This window comes from Nicrophorus vespilloides, unplaced genomic scaffold, assembly GCF_001412225.1.
Source record: "Nicrophorus vespilloides isolate i.1.1-1 unplaced genomic scaffold, Nicve_v1.0, whole genome shotgun sequence".
NCBI classification, from domain to species: domain Eukaryota; kingdom Metazoa; phylum Arthropoda; class Insecta; order Coleoptera; family Silphidae; genus Nicrophorus; species Nicrophorus vespilloides.
Window position 1 is genome coordinate 597,176 of NW_017100085.1, and position 24,354 is coordinate 621,529.

At 29.9% G+C, this 24,354-nt stretch overlaps 5 protein-coding genes and 1 long non-coding RNA gene across 9 annotated transcripts in view; 5 read left to right on the forward strand and 1 right to left on the reverse strand.

Annotated features, from left to right (window-relative positions):
- Nucleotides 1–1,224: 1,224 nt before the first annotated feature.
- On the forward strand, nt 1,225–3,301 carry LOC108567161 (carboxypeptidase N subunit 2-like). 3 transcript variants are annotated; one of them, XM_017927472.1, is made up of 7 exons: nt 1,225–2,212; nt 2,266–2,297; nt 2,533–2,575; nt 2,950–2,997; nt 3,058–3,086; nt 3,136–3,174; nt 3,227–3,301. In XM_017927472.1, exons 1-7 carry the CDS (start codon nt 1,237–1,239, stop codon nt 3,266–3,268), a joined length of 1,209 nt encoding a protein of 402 aa, XP_017782961.1. In that variant the 5' UTR covers nt 1,225–1,236; the 3' UTR covers nt 3,269–3,301. The 3 variants fall into 3 exon arrangements, 2 of the variants coding, with proteins under 2 accessions (XP_017782961.1, XP_017782962.1); XM_017927473.1 differs by having other exon boundaries at nt 3,058–3,078; XR_001891236.1 differs by lacking the exons at nt 3,058–3,086; nt 3,136–3,174; nt 3,227–3,301 and having other exon boundaries at nt 2,255–2,297; nt 2,950–2,963.
- A 1,519-nt stretch (nt 3,302–4,820) lies between these two features.
- Nucleotides 4,821–6,343, forward strand: LOC108567114 (leucine-rich repeats and immunoglobulin-like domains protein 1). Its single transcript, XM_017927387.1, has 3 exons — nt 4,821–5,952; nt 6,007–6,038; nt 6,272–6,343. The coding sequence occupies exons 1-3, from the start codon at nt 4,959–4,961 to the stop codon at nt 6,341–6,343; spliced, it is 1,098 nt and encodes a 365-aa protein (XP_017782876.1). The 5' UTR covers nt 4,821–4,958.
- Nucleotides 6,344–7,268: 925 nt separating this feature from the next.
- LOC108567164 lies at nt 7,269–7,613 on the forward strand. Of its 2 annotated transcripts, none has more exons than XR_001891238.1 (4): nt 7,269–7,317; nt 7,382–7,402; nt 7,460–7,498; nt 7,559–7,613. It is a non-coding gene; the product is annotated as an uncharacterized LOC108567164 (long non-coding RNA). The 2 variants fall into 2 exon arrangements; XR_001891237.1 differs by having other exon boundaries at nt 7,460–7,502; nt 7,559–7,602.
- A 2,055-nt stretch (nt 7,614–9,668) lies between these two features.
- Nucleotides 9,669–11,985, forward strand: LOC108567163 (leucine-rich repeats and immunoglobulin-like domains protein 1). Its single transcript, XM_017927474.1, has 11 exons — nt 9,669–10,524; nt 10,579–10,619; nt 10,712–10,745; nt 10,888–10,935; nt 10,998–11,018; nt 11,129–11,182; nt 11,245–11,265; nt 11,376–11,429; nt 11,493–11,513; nt 11,818–11,856; nt 11,916–11,985. The coding sequence occupies exons 1-11, from the start codon at nt 9,681–9,683 to the stop codon at nt 11,939–11,941; spliced, it is 1,203 nt and encodes a 400-aa protein (XP_017782963.1). The 5' UTR covers nt 9,669–9,680; the 3' UTR covers nt 11,942–11,985.
- A 1,437-nt stretch (nt 11,986–13,422) lies between these two features.
- On the forward strand, nt 13,423–14,685 carry LOC108567134 (leucine-rich repeat-containing protein egg-6-like). The gene is made up of 5 exons (XM_017927407.1): nt 13,423–14,188; nt 14,244–14,284; nt 14,374–14,407; nt 14,466–14,537; nt 14,598–14,685. The coding sequence occupies exons 1-5, from the start codon at nt 13,474–13,476 to the stop codon at nt 14,633–14,635; spliced, it is 900 nt and encodes a 299-aa protein (XP_017782896.1). The 5' UTR covers nt 13,423–13,473; the 3' UTR covers nt 14,636–14,685.
- Nucleotides 14,686–15,071: 386 nt separating this feature from the next.
- Nucleotides 15,072–24,354, reverse strand: part of LOC108567182 (flocculation protein FLO11) — a 78,917-nt gene continuing 69,634 nt past the window's right edge. Inside the window, exons 4-6 of the mRNA XM_017927513.1 lie at nt 23,865–24,022; nt 17,033–17,181; nt 15,072–16,291 (exon numbers count right to left, since the gene is read on the reverse strand). Coding sequence (XP_017783002.1) covers nt 15,167–16,291; nt 17,033–17,181; nt 23,865–24,022 — 1,432 coding nt within the window. The 3' untranslated portion in view covers nt 15,072–15,166. The remainder of the gene's footprint in view (nt 16,292–17,032; nt 17,182–23,864; nt 24,023–24,354) is intronic.

Here is a 24,354-nt window from a genome sequence, read left to right on the forward strand (position 1 = left end):
TTCTTTTTAATGCATTGATTTTTTTATTTTAATAATAAAAAATATATATATATAATATTTATTATAAGAAATTATAAAATATTACACAGTTTGTGGTAACATTTATCAATTATTTGAATTATGAGTAATTTGCAGATATATGTTTGAGCTATTTGTATCATTTTATATGAAATACGTCAACTATTTTACAGGAAATACCTCAATTATTTTATCGTCGGTTATACGCATTGTAACAGTTTCTTTTCGAGCTCTACTGTTAACAATCAATTAGTTTGAAAAATGTGTCGGAACAAAATCATATTTCACCCCAAGTTGTCATATTCGAATTTTCTCATATCGATTTTTTTTTTTTGTATGTTGTATAATTTTGATCATCAATGTGAACATTGAGTAAATTTAAGATCGCGGTTGACATTAGGTAGGTAATCTTTCCCGGTGGATAGTTCCCATTATGATGATTTTGATTAGAGTATATTTATGTTCTACGATTCCACTATTTCCTTTCACTGTGAATCTGCTGCTATCCTTAACACTGTCAATGTCCATCGCATTGGCTGAACCTCATTCATTTCACTGTCCATCTGTGATGAACGATGGCCCTATTGCTGCAAGCACCGGGAGGTCTCACAAAGGCTTGACCAGGATTCGAAATGGCGACTTAACCATTTGGATATTAGTCGCCCTATTGTTGTTTCCATCTTTTCTCATGGTTTGTTAATTAATACTAAATGTAAGCTATTGTGATATTTTACTATGTTCAAAGATATTGGTGAAATACGCATCTGGCGTAAAAATATGTATGTTGAAGAAACTGAAGAAATTTAAATTACATGTACGAAATTTTCTGGGGGATCTATTAAAAATTATATAAATATTATGATAGAATTGGAAACACAAATGGAATCAATCACATATAGGATTATGGACATATATATTAATTCTATCAATTTTTAAATGGATGAAGAATGGCGATCAAATATCACATCAAGCATTACGTTTACCGGTAATGGAAACCTTAATTATCAAATTGCCTAAGTATTCTATAGAATGGCTAATTTTATTGGGTTGGGTTGGGTTAGTGCATTTATTCTAAGAAATTGTATTAAAATAAATAAAAATGATGGAAGGAAAAGGATGTTGGGGTTAACCGAGTCATGATTGCGATAACTCATTTTTGTTTTATATCTGAAACGATTGTTGCATTTATATGCATTCAAAGTGAGTGCGTGCACGTAGATGCACGTATTTAAAGTAAAAAACGTTGCAATCTTAAAAATGTTTTTATTCCTAGTTTTCTCATGGTTAGTTAATTTAAGTGTCGAAGGAACAAAATGTGAAATAAATAAGGAATGCAATTTGTATTGTAGTAAAGGCGCTACCATAAAAGTAGCTAGTACTAAGTGCAAAATATTGAACGATGTCAGTTTGACTTACACTAATATTGATGAAATACCGAAATTGAAACCTTTTTCAATAACATATCTCATTCTAAAATCTAATGATATACAACATATAAGTCGTGGAATCAAGGAATTAAAAATTGAAAAATTGTATTTAAATGACAATGCTATTACGGAATTGAAAACAGGTATGTTTGAAGAAAAACAATCTTTCAGAATCGTATGGCTAGAAAATAATCAAATTAATGTTTTGCAACGAAAATCGATTCCTATGGCTCATTATCTATATCTCAATAACAATTTGATTAAATCATTAAATGCAGACATGTTTATTAATATATTCTACGTGCAATACTTATATTTGGATAATAATCGTTTAAAGAAGATTACGGCTTCATCACTGATGGGTTTAAAAGCAATTACTTTGGAATTAAGCCGTAATCAGTTAGAAGATTTTGAGGGCATGAGGATGTTAAAGGATTTATCGCTAACAAATAATCTGATTTCATCGCTGGAAATAAATTCAATACCAAAAGTGAAAAATCTAAATTTGAGTTACAATTTACTTACATCCATCGAAGCAAACATGTTCTCCGATGTGTATTATCTTAAGTCTCTTGATATAACGTACAACTGTATCAAAGAGACAGATTTGAAATTAATGGAAAAAGTATTGATTTTGAATAGAAAATTTAACGAAAAGTGCATGCTGAACAGTAATCATATCACGCAAATGGACATAGTTTTGATATTGAATAGTGCAGTTTTTGTCATATTAGTTATTGCCGCTATTGTAATAACAGTATATACAAGTGAGTGAGTTAAATTTTGTTTTGGGAACATAATACTTTTAGCAATGTTTTAGGACGATGCACCAAATTCTCAAAGCATTTAACGGTAATTAATTTCAAATTAAAATAAGTTTGCATTAAGAGGTGAACGATTTGTTATTTATTAACAATAGTAGAAAAAAAATTAATTAAGTTTTTCTTTATTCCTATGTAGACTAGAAACGTTTCATTAAAAATGACCAATCAGAGTTTATCGTTTGCCTTTTAATACATAATACTTTATATATTGCTTCAAAGCAACGCACATTGAATTTACTATAAATATTTATCGTATATTTCAGAATCCCGATACGCCCGATACGCCCAATGCACAATTATCTTATGGTAAGGATGGAAGGAATATAATTATTATTCATTATCAATAATTGGTTAATAATTTAGTTTTTATGTTTTGTAGAAATTTATTCAATTTTGATCATTGAGTTTGAAAAGCGTGTCGCAAAATATTCGTATATTAAATAAGTTTTTATTATGAAAATACATTAATCGCATTCAAAGTGAGTAAAAGTACGTAAATCGACTTACATTTTAACTTACTTATTTAAAAAAAAACAGTTTAAGTTCATTTCTTACTTTATTACTCAATTTAAAAAGTTGTGCAATGATGATGTAAATAATCGTCTTTGTTATTATTGATGATTTTGATGTAATGGCTACATTTCTATTTTACGATTAATTTAATTTATTTATTATTTCAGATCGCGTTACAAATGCAGTGTATATGGAAAACGATGGAGGGTACGTAGGTATGTAGTAAAATAACATAATTTCATAGAAAAAGCAATAATTTTTTTTTTATCATTTAGAAGCTACAAACGTATACGAAGGTAATCAAGTACGTTGCTTAAATTTAATAATTAGTTTTACTGAATATGTCGTTTCAGAGATCAACGATATTGCTGTACAACGAGAATCCAACGGATGTAAGTTAATATTCTGGTATTTGCAATATATGTTATTAATTGAAACTTTCAGATTTGGTCCCTCCAAGCGTTCCGCGCATTCTTTAATTCTTAATAGTTATAATATCAACGTAAATGATGATTTCTCATGAATGTTTTTTTATTTTTGTTTACTTTATATGAATATTACAATAAATATTATATTTAGAGTCTGTTATTACTTGTAATTCAGTAAATACATAATATATCAATAAGTAATATATCTTAAATAATTATTTTAATACTTTTCTGTATCTACTTTTAAATCTCGATCAGGGATTTCAAACCTTTCTTCTACTTCCACCTCCTTGAATAAACAAAACTGTTACAAAATTAAAGATTTATCTGAAACTTTGCAAACGATTGCCTTTCAACAATCAATGGACTGAATTAAATATGGAGAAGCAAATTATTCTGGATTTTATTAGAATTTTTGTATAATTTCATAAAACTTTATAAATAAAATTTCTAAACTCCAAAGACCCCAAATGGGTCTACATGGACCCAGTTGGGAACCCCTGGTCTATATGATTATTGGTTACCTAGATTGGTTCTTATATGAAGTTTACTATTGGTAGATGATGTTAGTTGATATTTATATATATATAATTATAATTATATATTTATATATAAGTAGATGGTACTGAAGTTCTTGTGGAAGGTACTTGGCAATGGTGTCATATAAAGTGGTGAATGAAATTACAAAATATAGATGGAAAAGATGGGAAAATTTAGGTGAAGAAAAATTAAGCTTGAAGATGATTCTTCATAAAAATGTAACATCTTCAGAAAACATTCAAAAAATCCATGATGTGGTATTAGATTGACGAGTGAATGTGCAACACAACAATGAATCTGCTGCAATCCTTAACACTGTCAATGTCCATCGACTTGGCTGAACCTCATTCATTTCACTGTCCATCTGTGATGAACGATGGCCTTATTGCTGCAAGCACCGGGAGGGCTCACAAAAGACCTTGACCAGGATTCGAAACGGCGACTTAACCATTTGGCTATTAGTCGCCCTATTTAATTTTTTTTTGTTTCCAATTTCTCTCATGGTTTGTTAATTGATACTAAATATAAGCTATTATGATATTTTACTATGTGCAAAGATATCGGTGAAATACGTATCTGGCGCAAAAATATGTATGTTGAAGAAACTCAAGAAATTTAAATTACATATACGAAATTTTCTGGCGGATCTATTAAAAATTATATAAATACTGATATTATGATAGAATTAGAAACACAAATGGAATCAATCACATATAGGATTATGGACAAATATATTCATTCCATCAATTTTTAAATGGATGAAGAATGACGATCAAATATCACACCTTAATTATCAAATTGCCTAGGTATTCTATAGAATGACGAATTTTATTAGGTTGGTGCATTTATTTTAAGAAATTGTAATAAAATAAATAAAAATGTAAATAAATGATTTCAATTATTTTTGTATGATTATGCAAAAGGATGTTGGGGTTAACCGAGACAAGATTGCGCGAACTTATTTTTGTCTTTAATCTGAAACGATTGTTGCATTTATCGCATTAAAAGTGAGCGCGTCAACAACGATTTAAAGTAGAAACGTTGCGATCATAAAAATGTTCCTATTAATACTTTTCTCGTGTTTTCTTAATTTAAGTGCTCAAAAAATAAAATGTGAAATAAATAAGGAATGTAATCTGTATTGTACTAAAAACGCTACCATAGAAGTAACTATTACTACGTGCAAAATATTGAACTATGTCAGTTTGATGTACACTAATATTGGTGAAACACAGAAATTGAAACCTTTTTCAATAAAAATTCTCATTCTAACATCTAATGATATACAAAATATAAGTCGTGCAATCAAGGGATTAAAAATTGAAAGATTGAATATAAATGAAAATATTATTACGGAATTGAAAACAGGTATGTTTGAAGAAAAGAAATCTTTCAGAACCGTATCGCTAGTAAATAATCAAATTAATGTTTTGCAACGAAAATCGATTCCTATGGCTCTTTATCTATATCTCAATAACAATTTGATTAAATCATTAAATGCAGACATGTTTATTAATATATCCTACGTGCAATCCTTATATTTGAATAATAACTGTTTAAAGAAGATTACGGTTTCATCACTGATGGGTTTAAAAGCAATTATTTTGGAATTAAGCCATAATCAGTTAGAAGATTTAGAAGACAGATCAATACCGGAAGTAGAAAAATTGTTCATGAACAACAATAAACTGACATCAATTAATTCAAAAATGTTCGTTAATATTTCGCACTTGTCAATCCTCGAATTGAGTTATAATAAAATCACCGAAATAACGAATTGCAAAATTAACAATTCCAACCTGAGCATACTCAAATTAAGTCACAATAAAATATCCCACATAGTGCAAGCGTCTTTTGAGGGGATGCAGATGTTAAAGAATTTATCGCTAACAAATAATCTGATTACATCGATGGAAATGAATTCAATACCGATAGTGGAATATCTAGATTTGAGTTACAATTTACTTACATCCATCGAAGAAAACATGTTCTCCGATGTGTATTATCTTGAGTCTGTGGATATAAGGTACAATTGTATCAAAGAGACAGATTTGAAATTGATGGAACAAGTATTGATTTTGAATCAAAAATTTAACGAAAAGTGCAGTACTCATATCACGAAAATGGACATATTTTTGATATTGAATAGTGCAGTTTTTGTTGTATTAGTTATTGTCGCTATTGTAATAACAGTATATACAAGTGAGTGAGTTAAATTTTGTTTTGGGAACATAATATTTTTAAACAATGTTTTAGGACGATTCACCAAATTCTCAAAGCATTTTACGGTAATTAATTTATAATAAAAATAAGTTTGCATTAAGAGGTGAACGATTTGTTATTTATTAACAATAGTAGAAAAAAAGTAATTAAATTTTTCTTTATTCCTACGTAGACTAGAAACGTTTCATTCAAATGACCAATCAGAGTTTATCGTTCGCCTTTTAATACATAATACTTTATATATTGCTTCAAAGCAACGCACATCAAATTTACTTTAATTATTTATTGCATGTTTCAGAATTCCGATTGGGCCTATAATGCACAATTATTTTATGGTAAGGATGGAAGGAATATAATTATTATTGGTTAACTATTTACTTTTTATGTTTTGTATAAATATTTTCAATTTTGATCATTGAGTTTGAAAAGCGTGTGGCAAAATATTCGTATATTAAATAAGTTTTTATTATGAAAATACACTAATCGCATTCAAAGTTAGTAGACTTAGTTGACTTATATTTTGTAAAGAAGAAATACAGAGAAATGTTTTCTTCCTTATTTACAAAAAAACCTAATATAAGTATTTATTAATATATTTTTCTATTAATAATGAACAAAAGTTAGCTAAGTTGGCATTAATTCATTTTTTTCTGAAAAAAACGTTGTTTCTCAATTTGTTAAAGTCTAACAAGATTTCATGCCAAATTTCAAGAAGAAAAAAAAAAGTCTTTAGTTCCAATGAAGAGATCATTAATTAAAAGTTGACAAGCTCCAAAAAAGCCAATTTTGAGGAGTGTTTTGAAGGAGATTTAAGAAATGTATTGAAATAAATGGAAATTATGTAGAGACATTACGAAAGGATGAAAATTAAATATATTAAAATAAAATTGTTTTTATTTTGTATATACATTTATTAAAATATAGAAAATGCTTATTTTTTTGAATAATTATTCACAACTTACTTTTCTTTGTTAGTTTGCGGTAAAATGTATCAATCATTTATAATAGATAAGTAATATATAAGTAGCTATTTACATCATTGTATAGGAAGTATGTGGTCTAATTGATTATTTCATCATCAGTTATGCGCACTTATTAAAAAAAAAACAGTTTAAGTTAATTTCTTACTTTATTACTCAATTTAAAAAGTTGTGCAATGATGATGTAAATAATCGTCTTTGTTATTGTTGTTGCTTTTGATGTAATGGCTATATTTCTATTTTACGATTAAATCAACATTTTTAAATTTAGATTTTATTAAATGTCACAATTAATTTTATTTATTTATTATTGCAGATCGCATTACAAATGCAGTGTATATCAAAAACGATGGAGGATACGTAGGTATGTAGTAAAATAACATAATTTCATGGAAAAAGCAATAAATAATATTTTTTTTATCATTTAGAAACTACAAACGAATACGAAGGTAATCAAGTCCGTTGCTTAAATTTAATAATTAGTTTTACTGAATATGTCGTTTCAGAGATCAACGATATTGCTGTACAACGAGAATCCAACGGATGTTAGTTAGTATTTAATATTTGTGTATTTTATATCTATTTTCATTAATTGAAACTTTCAGATTTGATCCCGCATTCTTTAATGCTTAATAGTTATAATATCAACGTAAATGATAATTTCTCATGAATGTTTTCTATTTTTGTTTACTTTATATGAATATTATAATAAATATTATATTTAGAGTCTGTTGTTACTTGAAATTCAGTAAATACATAATATCTCAATAAGCAATATATCTTAAATAATTATTTGAATACTTTTCTGTATCTACTTTCAAATCTCGATCAGGGATTTCAAACCTTTCTTATACATCCACCTTCTTGAATAAACTAAGGTTTTCAATCGAACCCTAATTTCTGTACAGTATATATTGTAATGCACAAAATCGGCAATAAACAAGTTATTTGTATTTAGTTTCAAATAAAATTACAAGATATAGATGGAGAAGATGGAAAATTTAGGTGAAGAAAAATTAAGCTTGAAGATGATTCTCCAAGAAAATGTAACATCTTCAGAAAACATTCAAAAAGTCCATCATATGGTATTATATGATTGACGAGAGAATGTGCAACACAACGAGTTTTCCATTGCCGCATTTACTAACAAACTCATGCGAATTTTTCAAGCATCCTTTGGATTCGCCAGGAGTAAGTATACCATCTTCTATCATAATCTTAATTAAAATAAAACTTATTATAAAATAAATAAAAATAAATAAGTTTTATTATAATTGTTTTCAATTATTTTTGTATGATTATGGAAAAGGATGTTGGGGTTAACCAAATCATGATTGCGCGAACTCATTTTTGTCTCAAATCTGAAACGATTGTTGCATTTATACGCATTAAAAGTGAGTGCGTGCACGTAAATGGACGTATTTAAAGTAAAAACGTTGCGATCATAAAAAATGTTCCTATTAATACTTTTCTCGTGTTTTGTTAATTTAAGTGCTCAAAAAATAAAATGTGAAATATATAAGGAATGCAATCTGTATTGTAGTAAAAACGCAACGATAGAATTACGAGTTATTGCAATGTGCAAAAAATTGGAATATGTTGGTTTGATTTCTACAAATATTGATTTGTCTTTTCTCAAATTTTTTGGTCCGCGACCCTCTTTTGCACTTAAAAAATTTAAAGGACTCCCCGAAGAGTGGGTATGTGTAGAAAAACGAAGAAGAACATACCCTCCCGTCTGTCATCAATTTTTCTGCGACTCCCCAAATATTTTTCGCCTGCTGGGGGTTGCGACCCACACTTTGAGAATCACTATTCTAAGGTATTACATGCTGTAGAAGAAACACGAATACAAGAAATAACGCAAACACTTCTTTCTTTATAAAATCCAAAGAACTTTAGGCAAATACATCTAGCGTATTTCTTCTACTAGCTTCAAAGAGTGGACTACTAGAGTTGCAATGAAATTACAAGAGATAGATAGACATGGGATAGGAAGAGTACTGACTTACTAGGAGTGAGTGCAAAAGTAAAAGCAGAAGTTAAACTCTTTTGTCACTCTGTCTCTGATTAGGGTACCAAGAAGGAAACAAATCAACGATATTGTGTATCTCACATATTTTAACCGGATATACTTTTGGATGGAAAATTACTGGATGGTGCAATTATGTATTGCAAATGTATATAAATAAATTATAATTCGATAAAAAAATACTTCTTATTTGTAATTTTGCAATGGCTTTGTAGGATTTCCGAGAAGGATGTTGGGGTTAGCCAACACATAATTACGGAAATTAGTATTTATCATGAAAATGCGATGATAAAATAAACGAGTTTATTTTATATGCATTCAAAGTAAGTGTGTGTACGTAAATGGATGTATTTAGAATAAATCGTTGTGATTTTAAAATGTTACTCTTTCTTCTTGTCTCGTGGTTTGTTAATTTAAGTGCTGAAAGAACAGAATGTTACTTAAGTACTGAATGTAATCTGTATTGTTACAATAAGGATAGGATAAAAATAAGAGATTTAACTATCTGCGACAATTTGCAATATGTAAGGTTGATAAACACTAACAGTGATGAAATACAAAAATTATATTTTTTTTCGATAACAAATCTCATTCTGAGAGTTTATGATATAAATAATGTAAGTCATGCAATTAAAGGATTAAAAATTAAAAGTTTGAGTATATATGACAGTAATATAACGGAATTGAAAACAGGTATGTTTGAAAGAAGTAAACCTTTTATCAAATTCTTTCTAGTTCATAATCAAATTAAGTTTTTGCAAAAAAAATCGATTCCTGTGGCTCGATTTTTATCACTAGAAAATAATTTAATTGAAACGTTAAATGCAAGCATGTTTATTGACATATGGTACGTGGAAATATTAAATTTGAACCATAATCGTATAAAGATGATTACGGCTTCATCATTGATAGGTTTAAATGCATTTTCTTTAGAGTTAAACCATAACCTTATAGAAGATTTAGAAGACAGGTCAATACCGGAAGTAGAAGAAATGTACATTAATAACAATAAACTAATACTGATACATTCTAAAATGTTTGTTAATATATCAAAAACATACAAACTCGATGTGAGCTGCAATAACATCACCAGTTTTAACTTTGAAAACTCTAAGCTCAATGCATTAAATATGAGCTACAATCAAATTACATACTTATCGCAAAATTATTTTTCGGGAATGAAGTTGTTAACGAATTTATCACTGTCTAACAATTTGATTTCATCATTGGAAACGAAATCAATACCATTGGTTACAAATCTAAATTTGAGTTACAATTTGCTTACATCCATCGAAGCAAACATTTTCACCGATGTGGATCTTCTTAAGTCTCTTGATATAAAGAACAATTGCATCAAATATATAGATTTGAAATTGGCGGAAAAGTTGATCGTTTCAAATAGAAAATTGAACGAAAAGTGCACACTGGATGTTAATCGTATGACGGAAAATTTGATATCGAAAAGTGCAGGTTTTGCAATTATCATATTAGTCATGTTAGTTGTGGTTATAGCCGCTATTATAATAACGGTATATTCAAGTGAGTGAGTTAAATTTTATTTTGTGAACATAATATTTTTAATCGATGTTTTAGGACGATTAGCTAAATCCTCAAGGCATTGCGTCCATTTAACGGTAATTAACATTTTATTAAAAAAACAAATCGTTCATCTCTTGATACATAATCCTTTAAATCGAATTTACTTTAAATAATTATTGTGTTTCAGAATCCTGATACACCCAACGCAGAGTTACCTTATGGTAGGGATGAAAAGAATATAATCATTATTGATTAAAAATAATTGATTTAACCATTTAGTTTTTTTCTGTTTTGTACAAATTTATGATTCATTTAGTATTATTGAGAATTAAGAAATAATTTTAATTATTTATTAATACACAGATCGCGTTACAAATTCAGTATCTAATATCAATAATGCAGTATACGTAGGTATGTAATAAAATAACATAATATCATAGGAAAGCATTTAATAATTAATTTTTATCTTTTAGAAACTTCAAACGAATATGAAGGTAATTAAGACAATGATCGTAATATGTTACATCTCAAGCTTCCCAATTACATAAATAAATCTGGGAAGAAAACAATTTTACTTGTAAGAATTAATATCAATTGATTACAGTTGTAGACCTAGTTATAAATCCAATGTCTAACATCAATGATGGAGAGTACGTAGGTATGTAATAAAATAACATAATTTCACAGAAAAGCAGTTAATAATTTATTTTTATATTTTAGAAGCTACAAACGAATATGAAGGTAATTAAGTCAATTATCGTAATATGTTACATTTCAAACTTCCCAAATATATAGTTAAATCTTGGAGCTTAACAATTTTACTTGTAAGAATTAATATCAATTAATTATAGTTGTATTCCCAGTTACAAATTCAGTATCAAACATCAAAGACGGAGAATACGTAGGTATGTAATAAAATAATGCAATTTAATAGAAAAGCAATTCATAATTATTGTTTTATCTTTAAGAAGCTACAAACGAATATGAAGGTAATTAATACAATGATCGTAATATGTTACATTCAAGCATCCCAATTATATAGTTAAATCTTGGAGCTTAACAATTTTACTTGTAAGAATTAATATTAATTAATTATAGTTGTAGTCCCAGTTACAAATGCAGTGTCAAGCATCAATGACGGAGTATTACATACCTTTAATAAAATAATATAATTTCATAGAAAATAAATTAATAATTATTTTTTTTATCTTTTAGAAGCTACAAACGAATATGAAGGTAACCAAGTTTATTACCTAATTGTAATAATTAATTATATTGAATATGACGTTTCAGAGATCAACGATATTGCTGTACAACGTGAATCCTACGGATGTAACTTAATATTTAATATTTGTGCATTTTCAATCTTTTGAATCAATTGAAACTTTCAGATTTGGTCCCTCGCTCAGCTTCATGAAGATACAATGAGGAGAGTGGACACAATTTGCTGCGTTTCATGCAATTTTTAATGTTTAATAGTTTATTTTATTTTTGTTTATTTGTTTATATTAATATTGTAAGAAATATTATGAAAATCAGTAAATATATTTGACTTTATACTAGTTTTTGAAAATGTATATAATTCAAAGTTTTTGAGGCTTATACTTAAAATGTAAAAATAAATTAATTATTTTCATTAAAAACATAAATATTTGCATAAAATGGGAATATTGTTAAACACTAAGTTTCCTAACACAAAAAGAATTTCTTGCGAGATCGATTTGTATACTTAAAAGAATGTGATTCTCACATGTAAAATGAAGTATTGTAAAATTGTAGTAGAGTTTCTTAAAGTTTGAGGATCAAACGTTTAGCAACTGAAGATGTGAACTAGTTAACAAGTAAAGACATATTTAAATTTTTCTTACATGAATTAAAAAAATAACAGAAATTAGTTCTAAGGTATGCTCTAAAATGAACACGAATACAAGAAAGAAGACAAACGGGATTAGACACTTTTCCTTTTTTTATAAAATCTGCATAATATTTGGTCAAAAACATCTAGCGTATTTCTTCAACTAGTTTCAATGAAAATACAAGAGATAGATGGAGATGGGATAGGAAGAGTACTTCCTGACGGCCGCTCGAAGGAATAAGTGAAAAGTAAAAGTAGAAGATAAGTTCTTCAGTTGAACTTTTATAATAACGTTGTCACTTTGTGTCCGATCAGTTTACCAAGAAGGAAACACATTAACGGTATTGTGTACCTCACATTTTATAACCAGATATACTTTTGGATGGAAAATTACTGGATGGTGCAATTATGTATTGCAAATGTATATAAATAAATTATAATTCGATAAAAAAATACTTCTTTTTTGTAATTTTGCAATGGCTTTGTAGGATTTCCGAGAAGGATGTTGGGGTTAGCCAACGCATAATTGCGGAAATTAGTATTTATCATTATGCGTCGATAAAATAAATGGGTTTACTTTATACGCATTCAAAGTAAGTGTGTGTACGTAAATGGATGTATTTAAAGTAAATAGTTGTGATTTTAAAATGTTACTCTTTATTCTTTTCTCGTGGTTTGTTAATTTAAGTGCCGAAAGAACAGAATGTTACATAAATACTGAATGTGATCTGTATTGTTACAATAACGAAAGGATAATAAATAGAAATAATTGCTACAATTTGCAATATGTAACGTTGATAAACACTAACAGTGATGATATACAAAAATTGATTTTTTTTTCGATATCAAATCTCTTTCTGACAGTTCATGATATAAATAATGTAAGTCATGCAATTAAAGGATTAAAAATTAAAAGTTTGAGTATATATCACAGTAATATAACGGAATTGAAAATAGGTATCTTTGAAAGAAGTGAACCTTTCATCGACTTCTTTCTAGTTCATGATCAAATTAAGTTTTTGCAAAAAAAATCGATCCCTGTGGCTATACATGTATCACTAGAAAATAATTTAATTGAAACGTTAAATGCAAGCATGTTTATTGACATATCGTACGTGGAAATATTAAATTTGAACCATAATCGTATAAAGATGATTACGGTTTCATCATTGATAGGTTTAAAAGCATATGTTTTAGAGTTAAGCCATAACCTTATAGAAGATTTAGAAGACAGGTCAATACCGGAAGTAAAAAAAATGTACATTAATAACAATAAACTAATACTGATACATTCTAAAATGTTTGTTAATATATCGAAAACATACAAACTCGATGTGAGCTGCAATAACATCACCAGTTTTAACTTTGAAAACTCCGACTTCATTTTATTAAATATGAGCTACAATCAAATTACGTACTTATCACAAAATTCTTTTTCGGCGATGAACTTGATAAGGAATTTATCACTATCAAACAATGTGATTACATCATTGGAAACAAAATCAATACCGAAAGTGGAATATCTGGATTTGAGTTACAATTTGCTTACATCCATCGAAGCAAACATGTTCACCGATGTGGATCTTCTTAAGTCTCTTGATATAAACAACAATTGCATCAAATATATAGATTTGAAATTGGCGGAAAAGTTGATTTTTTCAAATAGAAAATTGAACGAAAAGTGCACACTGGATGCTAATCGTATCACAGAAACAGATACATTTTTGTTATCGAAAAGTGCAGTTTATACAGTTGGCATAATTATAGTCGTTGTAGTTATTGCTGCTATTCTAATAAAAATATATTCAAGTGAGTGAAAATTGAAAATAATGTTGGAACATATAATTTACGCTAAATGTTTCAGGGTGTCAAGCGCGAACAGCAGTAAGTTCCGAGCAATCCAAGGTAATCAACGTAGAATCAATACATTTTTATATAAAGCATAATTTTGATTTATATACGTGTCTCAAATTAAACTAATTATTAAATTTTAGAAGAACGAGCATCAATTGAAGGAATTAACGAGCGGTGAGTAAATATGGAAAAATAACATTTTAAGAAATTCACAATAAACAAATTGTTTTAGTTTCTAAAAACGGGGCACCAATTTATGATGATATTGTTCCAAAAGGTGACAAAAAAAATGAATCAGCAGAATGTAAGAAAATTTATTTTTGACAATTTATATTTTTACATACAATTTGATTTGCAATTATAGATTTGGAAGAAAACGACATCTATGAATTTGCAAATTAGAAGATTTAATATATTTTGTAATAATTTCATTACTTAAAAGCAATGATGTTTGTGCGAAAAATAACAATTAATATTTATATAATATTTTTTTGCATATTATAATTATTTATTAACTTAGTTTAATTAAATATGAAAAAAAGCTGTATAAATATAATTAAATTATAATTTATATTCTTACAATACTTTTTATATCTATATTTTTTATATTCAAAATTTAGGTTATATTAATTATTAGTGCTTTTCATTAAATCCTGTAAATTGGAATGATGAATTTTCACTAGTTTTAGATATATTTTAGAAAAAGTAAATTAAATAATGTAGAAATAGCAATATTATTAATGTCTTAATTGTGTGTTAATTTAAGAATTAAGTTTTGAATATTTAATAAATTAATATTTTCTGAAATTGATTTGTAAGTTTGAGTGAATGTAAACCGATATTTGTAATAAATAAATAATCTTACCTATTTTATAATAACTGTTGATTAGATGTTATTTTTGTTGTTGGAAGTTTCTTGGTGAAACTTCACGTTCAGCCTAGAACTCTGCTGAAGAAGTACGGATAGAAGGAGCGCCTCTGCGGTCGCGTGAGCTGCCTTTGCCTGTTCGGTTTTGCTGTCGGCTCGGAGTCGAAGGATTCCTGGGCTCTGGTTGTGGTCTGCACGTCGACGGAGGCGGTGGGTTCTTGCGGTTTCATTGTTTTGGGCGCCTTCTTGGTGGTGACCAGAAACGCAGATTTGGTCACGTTCAATTTGCCCGGTTCGTGGATGCGAATTTCGACGGTCTTGTGGACGCTGGGGATGACCATGTTGTCGCCGTAGTTGGGCAGTTCCTTGCGGTTGGTCCTGTTCAACTTGATGTACGAGTTGCCGACAATCGGGAACATCTCGATCTCCTTGGAGAGCGTCTTCTGAGGTGATTGAGATGGGATGGCGTTCAGGGAGCTGCGAGCCTTGTTCGTTGTTTTCGGGATTTTGTGGCTGCTGGTGACGGGAGACTCTTCGGTGGGTTCCTTATGATAGATTACTGTTGTGTAGGTGGCTGGAGGATCGGAAGGGACGGTTGTTTGCTGTCTGATGTCCTCCATCGAGACCGTCCTGTTCTCTTCTGTTCCATTCAGCTCTATTATATCGAAGATCGTGCCGTTCTCTATGATGCTGAACAGCTGTCCCTGGTTGATGGCGCTGGGGTACTCATCCGTTCCCTGCTCGGTGCTCGTCGTCTCAAGCTCTGGCGCCGTCGAGCTCGATAAATCCGTTGGAGACGGGGTTGGATTTGGTGTTGGTGTTGGGATCGTGGTTGGGGTTTGAGGATTTGGTGTTGGAGTCGATGGTGCCGCAGTCAATACCTCGATTCTGGGGCTGATTTTCTCTGTGGCCGAACTGAGGGTCGACGACGGGACCATTGTGTCTTCCTCCGTTTCCCTCCTATGTCTCGTCGGCAATCCGTAATCGCCCGTGTCTATTGTGTTTGATGTCCAGATCCAAGGCTTAGTTGTTCTCGTGTTCGACACATGAGCCCCATTTGTGCTGCCGTACGTTGGATCCTGATTTATCGCGGTCGGCGCCGGAGATTCCGCCCTCTCCTCATCATCATCCATAGCCTCGTCCACAACACCCTCATTACAAGCCAAACGCTTCATAATCTCATCCCGATCCTAAAACAATACGCTTTACTTCATTCACTACCCCAATTCCACGTTAATACACCTCATTTATTACCACCATTCATTTAACATAGAATCAACATTATACAGAAATAAATCCACTTGAGCTTAGAAAAGATTTCTCTCATCTCATCTTATAGCGTAAGTATATAAAATATTACCTCCATCCAACATGTCTTTTTAAAGTTACATGTTTAGATACAATAAATTAATTATCAAATAAAAATACTATGCATTTGATGACTTAAATTGTATTATTTATTGTTAATGAATTAAAAGTAAGTTCGAAATCAGAGATGCTGAAAAATGATAGATTACTAAGTGATATACGTAAGACACTAACAAATTTTATTATTCAATAAGATTATGTAAATAAATGTCTTAAAACATGAAATATCTTTATAAAAATTAAAAGTCTATTGATTTTAATTTATAAAAACTATTCATGTTTACAATATCAAAATTATTTGAAATAAAAAAGTTGCTTAAATATATCAATATGTAATTTGAAAGAATTATTGATTGTATTAAGTTGAGTAGAGATACAGCAATACTTCGCTATAGTACAGTTTGAAAATTTCGAAACAAACACATTTTTAATTGAGTAATATAAACATAAATTTAAAATCCTCGATTTGTCCGGTTTCAAACATATTATCGGAACCGATTATCCAGACTATGCGAGGTATTGTGTACACAAACAGATACTAGAATTAAGTAATAATATCTTACAGTATTTCCTTTGCAAGCGATCCTTTTGGTGCCACCTAAACCGCAGTCGGATGTCAATTCGACGGCGGATTGTTCTGGAATGAACAAGACGGTGAGCGAGGGTAGTTCGGTGAGGAGGCATCCTTTCGGTCCGTTTGCCCATGATGGAACTGTAATCATAACAGTATAATAAATCACCTGAAGAAATATAGACGGACGGAGAGAAAAAAGATAACACGTTAGTAATGAAAAAGCTGGGAAAACTGTGTGTCTCCCCCCCTCCAACTACTTGCCATCCACTCAAGCACTTGCCGCCGTCACGATTTCGCAGACGTAATCCGATTTGCCTCTCCAATTAACCGAGTTTTATGTGAGAAATTTCAGTGTTAAGCTTAATGCGAACACGGGACGAGCGAAACCAGACTGGAATGCTGATTTCGTTATTCTGAATTAATTACGAAATTATGCATGATCTGATTAATCATCGAAATGATTACTCAACCGAAGAAAAAAAAACCTTATATATATATAGCAATTCTCTCAATTAATATCGATTTCTAAGAAACTTGATTATGTAATTGTGTTAAATATTAGTAATTTAATTACATTTTAAGTTAAAAACAGACAAGTTCTATCACTTTTAATAACAATCGTCAATTAAAATTTTAATCAATTAAAAAATGACAGCTGTCATATTATTTCAGAGTGTTATTTTCTTTTAGATACAGACAAACTGATTTTTATGAATTTAGAGGAAAATACTATTTTTTTGTCTTGAACGTTATTAATACTTACTACAACATATAAGATTCTATACTTTTATTACCTACTCACAAATCTAACCTTTGTCTAGTAGAGATTTCAGAATTTTATTTGAGTATTTAACTTAAGTTGATTTAGGTAAATCTTGGCCATTAAAGTTTACTGAAAAGATTTCCTTTAAATAACTTAGTTTCTATATTTTTATATTTCATCAAGATTGGTGTATTATCAGCAAATGTTACTATGTTTCTTAACCTATGGATGTCGACATAAAATTGAATGGCGTCATATTTTTATTGTCTCCTAAAATGACAGCTGTCACCTTGTGTCAAAGCGAGAAACTGGTGAAATACTATTAGGAATTGGATCGCAGTACAACTATAAACAAATGTCTTTGGTTTCGCATGTTTATTTTGTATGTAAATCAGTTTTATTATATTCTATTTTTACCGAAAACTTTACTTTCTGTAGATAAAATTTTATTAATTTGTAACAAGTTCTCCTTTCTTTTGTATAATTGACTGAGACGCTACACTTCATCTATTGAAATAATACAAACAATATCCAATTGGTCCATAGCCATCTCGTTTATATATGAATCAAATAAAACGAAAAACAATGTGACAGACAATTGGGTATCATCGATGCCCGAACGTACTTGAACTTAAAGTAGAAAGGAAAAGAATGATATAAAGAAAAGAAGGAAGGAGGCCCGCGAATGCACGCGTACGACAAAGCAATCCAATTACGTAATGCCTCCGGGCCCTTCAGATAATTGGGATGCCTTCCCCATCCATCGCCGACACCAACAAACATACCAGCACCCACCTCCGCCCATCCATCGATTATCCGTCAACCGAAAGGGTTATAAAATATGATTACGTAACACCGTGCTCATTGTTTATTGATTGCATATTGTGTGCCGTTGCCGTTGCTATTGTCGGTCGGTGCTCGTTTGTTTCGTTATTAATTATTTCATCTTTTTAAAACTTTACTCTTCAAATCTTTGTAGACGATAAATCAATATTTATTACTGGTAAAAAAAATATTTGAATAAAAATAAAATTAAACTAGATATAATGGATGGACAGAACGGATCGGACGACCATGAATTATGGATGCTCATCCACGTAAAAATGATGAATGCGTTGGGGGATTTTGAGGCAAGGTCACCCATGCATACAACAAATGAGCGCGATTTTCGTAAACCGTCCGAATGAACAATATATAACTTATGTATTTCCAACCAATTGAAACACGCCATTCCATGTGTTATTCATATCCGTTATATAACGAACGTATTCTGCTTCAGGTCATGTTTATATGTATAAATACTTCGCATAGTGCGGGTAATAAATGCGGTCCCATAAATATCATGAATTGTTTGAAACCGCACTAGTTGAGAACTGTATAAAAATAGACTTGATTTAGTTTAGTTTAATGGAAAACATTTTTTTTAATTTAGTTTCTTTTGAAATTTTCAAACCGTACTATAGTGAATCCAGATTGATCTAAGCCGCACTGTGGTAAGTATCACAAAAATCTATTTTATTTAATTCTATAATTATACTGAAACATTTACATTTAGTTTAAAAATATTGATAAAATAAAACTATCGACAAAATTATATGTTTATACAAAAGCAATGGTTTCCTATTTTTATATAGTCAAGTCACTTTTTGTGCGGTTTATTTTTTATATGTATTTAGTCTCTCGATTAGTCCGGTTTTTGCTTTACTTTTCTTCAATATAAGTATAGTAAATTTACCCTAGTATACGAAATACCACAAGTCGTACAATATTTGCATCTTTCCTATAAGTAGTGTTAACTTTAATTCTATATTATAATTTTATAATTGATGATTTTGCGGAAAACTTGATCAGATTTTATTGTTTAATATGGCTGGTAGGTATTTGGTAGCGAGTTGGAGCGTGGCCAAGACTTATGCAAATATTAATTAAAACGTCAGCGTGGATATTAATAGTGATTTAATTGACGCAATTAATCTCTGCACGCTAATTAATAGATGTATTCAACAATGTGTCGTTCGTGTTCTCTCTTATATTAAGGGCAATTTTTTCCCAACGTTGTCAACGTTGATTTATGACGCTTTACTTTTCGTACATCGTGTTAAAAAAAAACTATACAAACATGCATACAGACACACATAATTGGTTGTGTAGCGGTTTTGAAGGTGTAATCGTTCTGATGGTTGATAAACGAGTTTGAATAGGCGTGAATCACGTAACGCAACGTTCCGTTCAATTAGCGTGGAGTTTACACAGAAACGGCAGCGCTTCGTCCTTTTTTTCCTGACGCAAAGAAAAGCAAATAGTCGAGAACCGTTTACATTCGAATGGGCTGGGCGCGGGTCGCGGGGTGTGGCAGCAAGAAAAACGAGGGCCGGAGCTGAAGACGAAGGGGCTTATCTCCTCCTTCCTTTTCGGCTCTTTTTCGCTTCAATTTCATTCCGTTAATGCAGTTATTAATCCAGAGGGCTCAGATGCACGAGCACCGAAGGTCCACTCGAGATTACGCAAAAAAAAAAAACGTTAAGTGTTCAGACTAAGGAAAGAAGACAAATACGATGAGGAAAATATGATGAAGGTGGATTAATGGTGGATGCGCCGGGTATTTTATCGTAAAATTAAATTTACGTTTTTAATTTATCTAAGATTGATTAGAATGTAATATATTTTACAATAGTATACTAATTTTGCATAATTTTTGGTATATTTGTATACATTTATATATGTTTTAATGAATCTATGAAATAATTGGTATAAAATTTTAAATTCTCTTTTTTCATGACTTTTCATAATTTTTATATAAAAAAATTATATATTTATTTTCAATTTATTCCAAAAAATTTGGAACAAAATTTTAATTTTTCTCTGTTTTCGAAACCAAATCCAAGTTTAACATTTTATTAAAAAAATATTTAATATGAATTTTAACAAAAAAATATTTATACTAATAAATCAAGCTACTAATTTGTAAACTATAACATTTTTCGTTTTATGCAAGTAACATGAAAGAAGATATATTAAAGAAGTAAAAATATAAAGCAATTTTTGTAAAATGTTAAAACGCAAAATCTTTTTCTATATACTTTTTACTAGACAATAAATACTTATAATTTCTCTTTTATAGTAGTGTTGACTAATTTAGGTTAATCAATATAATCTTATGTTTTTCTCTATCTATGTAGATTTTGTTATTACAAATTAGTGTTTTATATAAATATACAAAAAGTTAACAAATTTTAACTATTTAAAATTATCTTAGTTTCAGTGACTAGTGAAAGGTTAAGATGTAAAATAAATAAAAACTTAATAAAAATTTATTTAAGTCAGGATGTTATTTTAATACTATAAAGTATATAAACTTTGGAAGTTGTAAATAAATTAAGAAATTTTTAAAAGTCGAAAATGTTCAAGAAAAAGGTACAAATTTTGGAAAGTTTTAAATAAATTAATAAATTTCAATAGTCGAAAATGTTCAAGTAAAAGGTATAAGAATTAAATTCAGATAAAGTTTAAAAAAGAACGAATTCAAAGATGTTGATGTAATATTATATTAAAACTATATTAAGTTACATGAAAACTAAGATTCAGTTGTAATATGAATATGTAAGAAGAATAGAAAATTTTGTAAAATAAGAAAAATATATTAAAAAAAAAATTAAAACTTCTCAATATTTATTCGAGAATATGAGAATGATGGAGGTAAATTAATGGCGGGTGAAATTAAAATAATCTATGACAAATTATTATGAGAAATACTGAGAAAGTTACAAAAAAATTAAAAAACTAAAGGTTGTCTATGAAAAGAAGATAAATATAAAATTATAAATAAAACGTGTATTAATGGTGGATGCGCCGAGTATTTATGCCAAGGAAGGCAAGGGAGGAGGAACGGAGAAGGCTTTGTAATAGAGAAATAAAAACGGAGAGTGGGATTTTCATTAACGACTCCCTCATTTTTCTTATCGGATTTTATGCAGCCCTTTAATATTTTAATTAAGTGGAAGCCAAATGGATGAGAAAATGAGAAAATATTTACGAACAGTGAAATTCAATGCTTATGAACGTCTCGAGCTCTTCAACATTATAACACAATGTAATTTATTCTACTCTTTTTATTTATGAAAACGTATAATTACATAATAAGTAGTTTTATTAAAGAAAAGTAGAATAGTTTTGTAGCAGAATTTGTATTTACTTAAAATAATATAATATGTATATGAATGTTTTCTGAATTACATGAAAATTAACAATATTGAGCTTTTTATTTCTATGTTTACTCCAATATTTAACTTTTCTTCTAGATTTTGATCTATTGGAATTCTTTCAAATACTGAAAATATTATTGATTTAATAAAACAAATCTTAAAGCTTTCAACATAATTTGAAATTAACATACTTTGTCTAGAAATATGTTCTAAAATTTAGAAAATATATAAAAATTTAAAAACTTTTGAATTACAAAGTAGTAAATGTTAATCAAAATGTGTGCGTTAAAATCTTACAAACTTTTGAACAAGACAGATAAATAAAACACTCTAAATTCAAGCTTCTAAATGTTCATCAAAATGTATGAGTTTATATATAATATTTCAATCGATAAATGGTGATACAAAATGTCGATATGTGTAGAATGAATGGATGGACAAATTGAAATTGTCGGAAAGTCCACATATGCGATTTTTTTATCCCATCACCCGTGCAGCTAATAATGCATGGTGATTAGTTTGGAGTTCGGGGGGGGCGAAATTGGGGGAGCATCGAAATAATTGGAGTGGATGGTTTATGAAAACGGTCGCAGTTTGAATGCGCGGATGGTGATTAAATTCAGTTGGAAATGATGATTGTGGGACTTGTTTGATGGAAATTGATGGGATCAAGTCGTCGCGGTTTATTCCATTCATAATGTGGGACAGAGTGGCGAGCTGCGATTCCATTCCGATGCATAAACAAATTTCAATGGGATCTGACTAATGGATGTGAATAGGGGACGTATGGGTGTGTACTTTGGTTTACGTCTTGTATAATTCTATTTTTAACGAGTGGTTTTGTTAAGCTCCATCTAGTGTCTAGTTCATGAGAATAATTTCGATTATTGAACGACTCAGTTTCCAAACGTAAATGGTTTCGTTTTTCGAACAAAATTCTAAAGATTCACTCATTAAAATGTGTGTATTCTTATAGTTATATTTATTGTCATTTAGATGTAATTCAGTGTTAAACTGAAAAAATCTATTTATAAGATTTACATTTTGGTTATATTTCGAAAAGTATACACGCCAAATTAATTGTTAAGCAAGTAAATTAAAGCTAAATATTCGCTCTTTAAAATATTTTTACTGGCATTTTTGTATCAATTGTCATTTAGAAGAAATTCACTATCAAATTTAAAGAAAAAAAAAATTAAGCTTCAAGAAAACAGTGGTCTTACATTTTTACTTATATCTTGAGAAGTATAAACGACAAATTAATTATTGACTAACCCAATTAAAGCTAAATATTCACTCTTTAAAATGTGTCTACTGTTATTGTTATTTAGACGAAATTCACAATGTTACTTGAAGAAACGTTTTTAAAGCTTTGAAAACGCAGTGTTCTTACATTTTTACTTATATCTCGAGAAGTATACACGACAAATTAATTATTAAAGCTAAATATTACTTTAGTATAACTACTTTGAAATGAGATGTTTTGCCTTTCTTCTTTCTTCTTTTGATTTTTAATATGTATAATATCTTATAATTTAATTGAATAAAGAAAATATTTATTTCTCTTTGCCAAGCAAATATAAATTATATTTGTCCAATTGAATTTTCAATAGGTTTAGTTTTTTTATTCTTCAATTAGATATGTTTGCTTTATTTATATTTCTTTGTGAGAGATGTGCACTTTCTTTATATAATTTATTGCTTGGAGAATGAATAATGTTTAATTCTCGTGATTCGTATGAGAATCGAATATAAGTGTGAACAATTATGGGCATTTGTCTGTTGACGTATAATGCTTTCCCTGAGTTAGGGTTAGGTTTAGGGTTGTAAATTGCATAATCGTTTGGGAAAATTACCTGGCAGTTCGCAGATGAAGGAGGCGATGGCCGGTCCTCCGCACGGCAACGCATGCCACCGGAAGTCGGCGGCTGGATCCATGGTGGCGCACAGTGCCTCGTTTCCGGTGGGAATCGCTTCCTGCCAGTAGTCGGTGAGGCTCAGCGCCCGGAAGTCCCTGGAGATTAAACGCTTATGTAACACAACACAACTCCGCTCCACTCTATATCTCACCGAGGGAGATCAATCTTACGCCTTGGTGACTACGAACGTCATCCCCCCCCCCCAAAGAAAATCTTCAAGTCCCAACCACCCAAATTGGGGAGAAAGGTCGGGCGGGGTGGAAAGGGGAGCACAGGAAGGAAGGGCCGAAATGGAAGGAACGTTGGAGACACGCGATGAAAACACGAAATTCGTAGAAGCTGCAGCAGTAGGAGCGAGCAGAAACACGGATTTCGCTCAACCGCTGCACCCGAACAAACGAAACGAAAATATTTGAAAACTTATTTT